The 11,517-nt window shown below is 52.0% G+C and overlaps 1 protein-coding gene across 1 annotated transcript; it reads left to right on the plus strand.

The window, feature by feature from the left end:
* On the plus strand, positions 1-6,698 carry MAD2L1BP (MAD2L1 binding protein). Its single transcript, XM_069954696.1, has 3 exons — positions 1-203; positions 5,002-5,229; positions 5,308-6,698. The coding sequence occupies exons 2-3, from the start codon at positions 5,005-5,007 to the stop codon at positions 5,812-5,814; spliced, it is 732 nt and encodes a 243-aa protein (XP_069810797.1). The 5' UTR covers positions 1-203; positions 5,002-5,004; the 3' UTR covers positions 5,815-6,698.
* Positions 6,699-11,517: the final 4,819 nt, after the last annotated feature.

An 11,517-nucleotide genomic window follows, 5' to 3' on the forward strand; every position in this document is an offset into this window, starting at 1 on the left:
CACACTGGTCACAAGGCCACCATAGCTCCGCCCACACTGGTCACAAGGCCACCATAGCTCCGCCCACACTGGTGACATGCTTGGCGTCATCACAGGTCCTTTGACTTCTGGGAGTTTATCTTCCGTACGGACACGCCCACTCTGACGTCAAAGCCGAGACAGGAAGTGACGCCCAGAGTTTGAAGTGAGGCCCGGGAGCGGCGGTGAGTGCAGGAAGTAACGGGGAACTACGGGGACTTCGGAGAAAAGAGGCAGGGGCTGTCACTGAAGTATACAGGGGTCTACCGCAGAGGCTACCACAGTGCAGTATACAGGGAGTGCAGCAGAGGCTACCACAGTACAGTGTACAGGGAGTACAGCAGAGGCTACCACAGTGCAGTATACAGGGAGTACAGCAGAGGCTACCACAGTGCAGTATACAGGGAGTACAGCAGAGGCTACCACAGTGCAGTATACAGGGAGTACAGCAGAGGCTACCACAGTACAGTATACAGGGAGTACAGCAGAGGCTACCACAGTACAGTATACAGGGAGTACAGCAGAGGCTACCACAGTACAGTATACAGGGAGTACAGCAGAGGCTACCACAGTACAGTGTACAGGGAGTACAGCAGAGGCTACCACAGTGCAGTATACAGGGAGTACAGCAGAGGCTACCACAGTGCAGTATACAGGGAGTACAGCAGAGGCTACCACAGTGCAGTATACAGGGAGTACAGCAGAGGCTACCATAGTGCAGTATACAGGGGAGTACAGCTGAGGCTACCACAGTGCAGTATACAGGGGAGTACAGCTGAGGCTACCACAGTGCAGTATACAGGGGAGTACAGCTGAGGCTACCACAGTGCAGTATACAGGGAGTACAGCAGAGGCTACCACAGTACAGTATACAGGGAGTACAACCGGAGCTATCACAGTACAGTATACAGGGAGTACAGCAGAGGCTATCACAGTACAGTATACAGGGAGTACAGCAGAGGCTACCACAGTGCAGTATACAGGGAGTACAGCAGAGGCTACCACAGTGCAGTATACAGGGAGTACAGCAGAGGCTACCACAGTGCAGTATACAGGGAGTACAACCGGAGCTATCACAGTACAGTATACGGGGAGTACAGCCGGAGCTATCACAGTACAGTATACGGGGATTACAGCCGGAGCTATCACAGTACAGTATACGGGGAGTACAGCCAGAGCTATCACAGTACAGTATACGGGGAGTACAGCCGGAGCTATCACAGTACAGTATACAGGGAGTACAGCAGAGGCTACCACAGTGCAGTATACAGGGAGTACAGCAGAGGCTACCACAGTGCAGTATACAGGGAGTACAGCAGAGGCTACCACAGTGCAGTATACAGGGAGTACAGCAGAGGCTACCACAGTACAGTATACAGGGGAGTACAGCCGGAGCTATCACAGTGCAGTATACAGGGAGTACAGCAGAGGCTACCACAGTGCAGTATACAGGGGAGTACAGCTGAGGCTACCACAGTGCAGTATACAGGGAGTACAGCAGAGGCTACCACAGTGCAGTATACAGGGAGTACAGCAGAGGCTACCACAGTGCAGTATACGGGGAGTACAGCAGAGGCTACCACAGTGCAGTATACAGGGAGTACAGCAGAGGCTACCACAGTGCAGTATACACGGAGTACAGCCGGAGCTATCACAGTACAGTATACAGGGAGTTAAGCCGGAGCTATCACACTACAGTATACAGGGAGTACAACCAGAGCTATCACAGTACAGTATACGGGGAGTACAGCCGGAGCTATCACAGTACAGTATACGTGGAGTATAGCGGGAGCTATCACAGTACAGTATACAGGGAGTACAGCCGGAGCTATCGCAGTACAGTATACAGGGAGTACAGCCGGAGCTATCACAGTACAGTATACGGGGATTACAGCCGGAGCTATCACAGTACATTATACGGGGAGTACAGCGGGAGCTATCACAGTACAGTATACGGGGATTACAGCCGGAGCTATCACAGTACATTATACGGGGAGTACAGCGGGAGCTATCACAGTACAGTATACGGGGAGTACAGCCGGAGCTATCACAGTACAGTATACGGGGAGTACAGTGGGAGCTATCACAGTACAGTATACGGGGATTACAGCCGGAGCTATCACAGTACAGTATACAGGGTTGTAGAGCCGGAGCTATCACAGTACAGTATACGGGGAGTACAGCGGGAGCTATCACAGTACAGTATACAGGGGAGTACAGCCGGAGCTATCACAGTGCAGTATTCAGGGTTGTAGAGCCGGAGCTATCACAGTACAGTATACGGGGAGTACAGCCGGAGCTATCACAGTACAGTATACAGGGGAGTACAGCCGGAGCTATCACAGTGCAGTATTCAGGGTTGTAGAGCCGGAGCTATCACAGTACATTATACGGGGAGTACAGCGGGAGCTATCACAGTACAGTATACGGGGAGTACAGCGGGAGCTATCACAGTACAGTATACGGGGATTACAGCCGGAGCTATCACAGTACAGTATACAGGGAGTACAGCCGGAGCTATCACAGTACAGTATACGGGGAGTACAGCCGGAGCTATCACAGTACAGTATACAGGGGAGTACAGCCGGAGCTATCACAGTGCAGTATTCAGGGTTGTAGAGCCGGAGCTATCACAGTACATTATACGGGGAGTACAGCGGGAGCTATCACAGTACAGTATACAGGGAGTACAGCGGGAGCTATCACAGTACAGTATACGGGGAGTACAGCGGGAGCTATCACAGTACAGTATACGGGGATTACAGCCGGAGCTATCACAGTACAGTATACAGGGAGTACAGCCGGAGCTATCACAGTACAGTATACGTGGAGTACAGCGGGAGCGATCACAGTACAGTATACGGGGATTACAGCCGGAGCTATCACAGTACATTATACGGGGAGTACAGCGGGAGCTATCACAGTACAGTATACAGGGAGTACAGCCGGAGCTATCACAGTACAGTATACGGGGAGTACAGCGGGAGCTATCACAGTACAGTATACGGGGATTACAGCCGGAGCTATCACAGTACAGTATACAGGGTTGTAGAGCCGGAGCTATCACAGTACAGTATACGGGGAGTACAGCGGGAGCTATCACAGTACAGTATACAGGGGAGTACAGCCGGAGCTATCACAGTGCAGTATTCAGGGTTGTAGAGCCGGAGCTATTACAGTACATTATACGGGGAGTACAGCGGGAGCTATCACAGTACAGTATACAGGGAGTACAGCCGGAGCTATCACAGTACAGTATACGGGGAGTACAGCGGGAGCTATCACAGTACAGTATACGGGGATTACAGCCGGAGCTATCACAGTACAGTATACAGGGAGTACAGCCGGAGCTATCACAGTACAGTATACGGGGATTACAGCCGAAGCTATCACAGTACATTATACGGGGATTACAGCCGGAGCTATCACAGTACATTATACGGGGAGTACAGCCGGAGCTATCACAGTACAGTATACGTGGAGTACAGCGGGAGCTATCACAGTACAGTATACAGGGGAGTACAGCAGGAGCTATCACAGTGCAGTATTCAGGGTTGTAGAGCCGGAGCTATCACAGTACATTATACGGGGAGTACAGCGGGAGCTATCACAGTACAGTATACGGGGAGTACAGCCGGAGCTATCACAGTACAGTATACGGGGAGTACAGCGGGAGCTATCACAGTACATTATACGGGGAGTACAGCGGGAGCTATCACAGTACAGTATACGGGGAGTACAGCCGGAGCTATCACAGTACAGTATACGGGGAGTACAGCGGGAGCTATCACAGTACAGTATACAGGGGAGTACAGCGGGAGCTATCACAGTGCAGTATTCAGGGTTGTAGAGCCGGAGCTATCACAGTACATTATACGGGGAGTACAGCGGGAGCTATCACAGTACAGTATACGGGGAGTACAGCCGGAGCTATCACAGTACAGTATACGGGGAGTACAGCGGGAGCTATCACAGTACAGTATACGGGGATTACAGCCGGAGCTATCACAGTACAGTATACAGGGAGTACAGCCGGAGCTATCACAGTACAGTATACGTGGAGTACAGCGGGAGCGATCACAGTACAGTATACGGGGATTACAGCCGGAGCTATCACAGTACAGTATACAAGGAGTACAGCCGGAGCTATCACAGTACAGTATACGGGGAGTACAGCCGGAGCTATCACAGTACATTATACGGGGATTACAGCCGGAGCTATCACAGTACAGTATACGGGGAGTACAGCCGGAGCTATCACAGTACAGTATACGGGGAGTACAGCGGGAGCTATCACAGTACAGTATACGAGGATTACAGCCGGAGCTATCACAGTGCAGTATACAGGGTTGTAGAGCCGGAGCTATCACAGTACAGTATACGGGGAGTACAGCGGGAGCTATCACAGTACAGTATACAGGGGAGTACAGCCGGAGCTATCACAGTGCAGTATTCAGGGTTGTAGAGCCGGAGCTATTACAGTACAGTATACACGGAGTACAGCCGGAGCTATCACAGTACAGTATACGGGGATTACAGCCGGAGCTATCACAGTGCAGTATACACGGAGTACAGCCGGAGCTATCACAGTACAGTATACGGGGATTACAGCGGGAGCTATCACAGTACAGTATACAGGGAGTACAGCCGGAGCTATCACAGTACAGTATACGGGGAGTACAGCGGGAGCTATCACAGTACAGTATACGGGGATTACAGCCGGAGCTATCACAGTGCAGTATACAGGGTTGTAGAGCCGGAGCTATTACAGTACAGTATACACGGAGTACAGCCAGTCCAGTATACAGTTGCTTTCACAGTGTACAGTACAGGTAGTGCTTGTGGTTTATGTCACAGAACCTGTTAGACGGGGATGGGATGACTGTAGCAGGTGTCATGGACTGTAATGGCTGCCATCTCCCGCCACCTCAGTTATGAGGTCATTGCTTTTTTTCTCATATAATTTCATGTTTCATTGCTCAGAGTATGGAGAAGCCGGAGCGTGAGCAGCCGGCCCGCAGACCTGGTGGTCACCACAGCACCAGGAGCAGCTCCCGGGATGATGCCGACGTGTGTGTGGTGTTCCCAGGACTGGTGACGAGGGAGAGCTGCTGCAGCTTCACCTGTGAGCTCCTGAAGCATATCCTGCACCAGAGGGACCAGCTACCCCTGCCCTACGAGCAGCTGGTCCTCTTCTGCAGGGGGCACCAGGTAAGAGCCGTCCTCCTCCTCCTCCCCGACACCCTATGTCACCATCTGTGTCCTTACGTTGTCTTCTCTTTGCACCAGGGTAGTAATGAGGTGATGAGGCGGCCGATCAAAGAGGCGTCTGATTCCCGTCAGTGCCAGCGTTCCCTCTCAGACCTGGCAGAGTTAATGTCACAGCTGGAAGTGTTCTTCACGTTGACCCCTGTGCCCCGTGTCCTGCTGCTGCTAGGAGGCTCCCCTGTCAGTCCTAAGGAGATGTATGTGATAGACATGGAGGGTATCCAGGTGGGCAATGGTGAGCAGAGTCTGAGTCCGCGCCCCTGCCTCCGACAGCTTTTTCGGGCTCTCTTTGTGGCAGACCCATTCAGTGACCTGCGCTCCTCCAGCCTCATGACTCTGGTGCTGATGGTTCAGGGCCATAGAGACTGTGCCACCGAATGGTTCCGACCCAAACTCAACTACAAGGTGCCCACCAGGGGCCACACTCTGACCATCAAACTGTCCAGCAATGGAGAATCCGCTTCGGACCTCAGCGATGACTACATCTGGTTTCAGGCTCCAATCACCATAAAGGGGTTTCAGAACTGAGTGCTCAAATACCAAATAAATGATGGGGGGGCTTGCCAGTATCTTCTCAGGTCTGACCCCCACTTGCTTGACGTGTCCTTCTTATATTCGCCACATTATGAACTGCTGGTCTGCACTTTATGATGAAGATGATGATGATATACCCCCAGCTGTTGGGTAGGTCACCCCCCCAATGTCCTCATGTGACTAATCTACCCCATGCTCCATCTCTGTACCGGGAAGCATGAGACATACAGCGGCAGCTTACGGTGCCGCTCTGACTGGGTCTCCAGGGGGCAGTCCTGCCCACCGCTATATCTGTGTTATTTTGTAGCAGCCACATATACCTCAGTCATCCGGAGCTGGAATCCTTAGGCATGGGCGTGATCACACTGCAGAAGTGACTGGTTGCCCCTTGGTGCCATCGCATTGACTTTTTGGAGGTCTGTGAGTGTGCTTTGTTTCCTATGTTGTCTGTGGATGACCCCTGACCCCTCATCGTACAGATTGTGATGATTATCAGTAAATTTTCGGCGCACTCCTCCTCCATTACCTTCCATGTTTACTCCATGACCCACCGGATTAACCAAGGACAAAGTATGTTTATTTTTACCCCTCCCCTCTTCTGTTTGCCCTTTGGTTGGTCGGTTAGGGACTCAGGATTACAATAACCATTGTACAGCCCGGTATATATGAGATATACAGGGACGCAGGAGGGAAACCCTATCAGGTTGTAACTTGTGTACTTCTTAAATTTATTTTGAACCTTTTTATCCTTTTTAGGTTTACATTTGCATTTAATCTATTGAATAAAATGTGATTTTATTATTTTATATACACTGTGGGGGAACTCATCGCCTACATTGTCTGATCAGAGTCAGATACTAAAACTTCTTTTATCCCAATCTGTTTCGTTTTACTGACTTTAATTTTTATTTCATGTTTTGTACATTATAAGGGCGGCTATCTTGCCTGGGCTCTTAACAGCATTTAGTGACATGCTTTACAGCAAGCCTCATGGACATCTACGGCAATAGACAGCCTCTACCCCTGGAGATGAATGTGAGACATTACTGAGCGCGCTCTGTGACCTGTGAATAGGTTATTCCACAGGGAGCTGCTATTGTCTCCTCTATCTACTGGTGTCACATGATGCTGCAATGCTGTACAGATCACTTTACTGCAGCCTCCTCTTATCACCACAGATGCAACAAAAAGTCTCATCTTAGTTTTAGCCCCAGTGGTGAGAATGAGATATCAGGATTATTATATAATAAATACAGAAAAATAGAAAAAATGTCAAAAAGAGGTTTGTGGAGTCTCAGTTGCAAGTCTCAAAACACGTGAATAGTCAGATATCCCTCCGGGGAAGGAAAACCTGTTGCTAAGGGGGGAGATCACCAAACCACCCTGATGCGTAGCTCCTGAAGTCCCACTTGGTTGTGAGTATTGGAACATTAGACAGACACCCCGGGTCATCCATCCTGAGATAGCCATCCCGGGGTATCCATCCTGAGATAGCGGCCCCGGGGTATCCATCCTGAGACAGCCGCCCCGGGGTATCCATCCTGAGACAGCGGCCCCGGGGTATCCATCCTGAGACAGCCGCCCCCAGATATCCATCCACAGACAGCCATCCCGGGGTATCCATCCTGAGACAGCCGCCCCGGGGTATCCATCCTGAGACAGCCATCCCGGGGTACAAGGTGCCCCTGCCCTGTGCTGCCCCTAATGCCAAGCACGCTACACGCAGAGATCCGGTTCTGGAGGGTAAACTGGTTATCGAAAGGGCATCTCAACCTCCTCCCAGGTGTCTTCACAAGGGGGCCCCCTCGCTTGCTGGTAAGCGGGTTTAGGTCATTGCCGTTGATGTTGGTTTTGCCACTACGATACTTGATTGTGAAGGTATAGTTGGCAAACATTGAAGCCGACCTCTGTTCCAAGGCTCCTAGTTGAGCAGTATCCAAATTTGCTAGATGATTGTTTTCAGTGTACGTCACAAAGGGAGATGCAGCCAGATAGTCTTTAAACTTTTCTGTGACGCCCCAAACAAGAGCAAGGAGCACTAACTTGAAGGAGCTGTAATTTCCCTCAAACTCCGTCTGGCATGAGCTATAACTTTTTAATATCTTTTACCTGTGAGGGGACTGCTCGTAAGCCTTGATAGCTGGCATCTGTATATAATATGAAGGGCTGGCAGTAATCAGGGTATCCAAGATAAGCAGGGCCGATTCTGGGGTTTCTGCCGTCTGAGGCAAACCTCAGGCGGCCGCCCCGAGTGATGGCCGGCATCTCCCCCGCCCCGCAGCCAGCCGCTTACCTGTCCCACGCCGCAGCCGGCCCGCGCTCTCCGCTGTCTCCACATCCCGTCAGGTCCCACGACGTCACCCTGCAGCTGTCACGGACCTCCATGCTGTGGTGAGTGAGTGGGGTGATCGGGTCTCGCGCGACCCGATCACCCCAGCGCGTCCCCCACCGACCCCGGGCACTCACCACAGCCTGGAGGTCCGTGACAGCTGCAGGGTGACATCGCGGGATCTGACGGGATGTGGAGAGCCCGGGCGACGGGACAGGTGAGCGGCCGCTGTCATTTTTGTTAAGTGATACTTAACAAAAATGACAGCAGGGGGGACATAATGCCGCCCACCTGCCAGACCGCAAAATCTGCCGCCTGAGGCGGAAGGCTCATTCCGCCTCATGGCAGAAGCGGGCCTGAAGATAAGTGGCTGTGCTTGTAAGGCCTCCAACGCCTGGAAAGCTTCTTCCTGTTCTTTGCCCCAATCCATTAGAAGTCGTTGGCACTTTCTTTTGGCCATCTACGTAACAACTCTATGGGTGGAGAAGCAATTTGGGCAAAGTGAGGGATAAAGCTTTGATAATAGCCTGCAAATCCTAGGAAGCGTCTCACTTCTTTCCCCGTTCTTAAGGCTGGCCCATTGTTTACCACAGAGATCTTGTCGGGCTCTTGCTGGATACCTGCCGAGTTCACAATATGTCCTAGGTAAATCACATAAGGTTTCAGTAGACGCCATGGTGTTTAAGTACCTTGAACACTTCCGCCAGGTGTTGTAGATGGTCTGAATAGCTGCAGGAGTACACAATCACATTGTCAAGGTAAAGCAGGACACTTTGGAAACCGACGTGACCCAGGCATCTTTCCATCAATCGCTGGAAGGTGGCAGGAGTGTTACAGAGCCTGAATGGCGGGATGCCATGTCAACTATTGCACCACAGGATGGTATCTGCTGGCTAAGCCAAGAGTGGAGAAATAAGATGCTGAGCGCATAGCAGTCAATGAATTCTCCGTACATGAGGAGTTGTGAGTTTTCTGTAATCGACACTGAAGTGTATAGTCCTGTCTTACTTCTTTCCAAGGACAATGGGGGCAGCCTATGGGCTTTGGCTTTTGAGAATGATTTTGGAGAAGAGGACAGAAAAGTGGGTGAAAAAACCTTTGGAGGGACAGCGGTGAAACATTCCTATGAAGAGACACATGAAGTCAGCCATGTAAGATGGTGGTTACTGGAGGAGACTCGGGCTGTGCTACGTGGGTGTGCTGTCCGCTGCCTGTGCTACGTGCGGTGCGTGTGGTGCCGGGCCGGCTGTCCGCTGCCTGTGCTACGTGCGGTGTGTGTGGTGCTGGGCTTTCAATAGGCTGCTTTCATGTAAGTATGTTACTTGCGATAATGGAAGATGGTGTTGCAGGTTATACCAGGGGCAGCTGATAAGTCTTTGGCTTTACCCTGAAAGAAACGAGATAGAAGGATTAAACGTTACATTTATTTCACATACTCTCCGCTGATGTCACACACTTCTTACATCGCTATCCCCCATACTCTCCGCTGATGTCACACACTTCTTACATCGCTATCCCCCATACTCTCCGCTGATGTCACACACTTCTTACATCGCTATCCCACATACTCTCCGCTGATGTCACACACTTCTTACATCGCTATCCCCCATACTCTATGCTGACGTCACTGTACCTGCAGCTCTGATCCCAATCACTATGGAGCGGTGGCGTCCTTTACCTGCAGCTCTGATCCCAGTTACTATGGAGCGGTGGCGTCCTGTACCTGCAGCTCTGATCCCAATCACTATGGAGCGGTGGCGTCCTGTACCTGCAGCTCTGATCACTATGGAGCGGTGGCGTCCTTTACCTGCAGCTCTGATCCCAGTTACTATGGAGCGGTGGCGTCCTGTACCTGCAGCTCTGATCCCAATCACTATGGAGCGGTGGTGTCCTGTACCTGCAGCTCTGATCCCAATCACTATGGAGCAATGGCGTCCTGTACCTGCAGCTCTAATCCCAATCACTATGGAGTGGTGGCGTCCTGTACCTGCAGCTCTATTCCCAATCACTATGCAGCGGTGGCGTCCTGTACCTGCAGCTCTGATCACTATGGAGCGGTGGCGTCCTGTACCTGCAGCTCTGATCCCAATCACTATGGAGTGGTGGCGTCCTGTACCTGCAGCTCTGATCCCAATCACTATGGAGTGGTGGCGTCCTGTACCTGCAGCTCTGATCCCAATTACTATGGAGTGGTGGCGTCCTGTACCTGCAGCTCTGATCACTATGGAGCGGTGGCGTCCTTTACCTGCAGCTCTGATCCCAGTTACTATGGAACGGTGGCGTCCTGTACCTGCAGCTCTGATCCCAATCACTATGGAGCGGTGGCGTCCTGTACCTGCAGCTCTGATCACTATGGAGCGGTGGCGTCCTTTACCTGCAGCTCTGATCCCAGTTACTATGGAGCGGTGGTGTCCTGTATCTGCAGCTCTGATCCCAATCACTATGGAGCGGTGGTGTCCTGTACCTGCAGCTCTGATCCCAATCACTATGGAGCGGTGGCGTCCTGTACCTGCAGCTCTAATCCCAATCACTATGGAGTGGTGGCGTCCTGTACCTGCAGCTCTATTCCCAATCACTATGCAGCGGTGGCGTCCTGTACCTGCAGCTCTGATCACTATGGAGCGGTGGCGTCCTGTACCTGCAGCTGTAATCCCAATCACTATGGAGCGGTGGCGTCCTGTACCTGCAGCTCTGATCACTATGGAGCGGTGGCGTCCTGTACCTGCAGCTCTGATTCCAATCACTATGCAGCGGTGGCGTCCTTTACCTGCAGCTCTAATCCCAATCACTATGGAGCGGTGGCGGCCTGTACCTGCAGCTCTGATCCCAGTTAATATGGAGCGGTGGCGTCCTGTACCTGCAGCTCTGATCCCAATCACTATGGAGCGGTGGCGTCCTTTACCTGCAGGTCTGATCCCAGTTACTATGGAGCGGTGGCGTCCTGTACCTGCAGCTCTGATCCCAATCACTATGGAGCGGTGGCGTCCTGTACCTGCAGCTCTGATCCCAGTTACTATGGAGCGGTGGCGTCCTGTACCTGCAGCTCTGATCCCAATCACTATGGAGCGGTGGCGTCCTGTACCTGCAGCTCTGATCTCAGTTACTATGGAGCGGTGGCGTCCTGTACCTGCAGCTCTGATCCCAGTTACTATGGAGCGGTGGCGTCCTGTACCTGCAGCTCTGATCCCAATTACTATGGAGCGGTGGCGTCCTGTACCTGCAGCTCTGATCACTATGGAGCGGTGGCGTCCTGTACCTGCAGCTCTAATCCCAATCACTAAGGAGCGGTGGCGTCCTGTACCTGCAGCTCTGATCACTATGGAGCGGTGGCGGCCTGTACCTGCAGCTCTGATCCCAGTTACTATGGA

This window comes from Dendropsophus ebraccatus, chromosome 15 (genome assembly GCF_027789765.1).
Source record: "Dendropsophus ebraccatus isolate aDenEbr1 chromosome 15, aDenEbr1.pat, whole genome shotgun sequence".
In the NCBI taxonomy this organism is placed as follows: domain Eukaryota; kingdom Metazoa; phylum Chordata; class Amphibia; order Anura; family Hylidae; genus Dendropsophus; species Dendropsophus ebraccatus.

What these genes read in the sequence shown, in the direction of transcription:
- MAD2L1BP (XM_069954696.1), top strand. Translation starts at nt 5,005, where the DNA reads ATGGAGAAGCCGGAGCGTGAGCAGCCGGCCCGCAGACCTGGTGGTCAC. An exon ending in TCTTCTGCAGGGGGCACCAG is followed by an intron (nt 5,230 to 5,307) that starts GTAAGAGCCGTC and finishes TCTTTGCACCAG; the next exon opens with GGTAGTAATGAGGTGATGAG.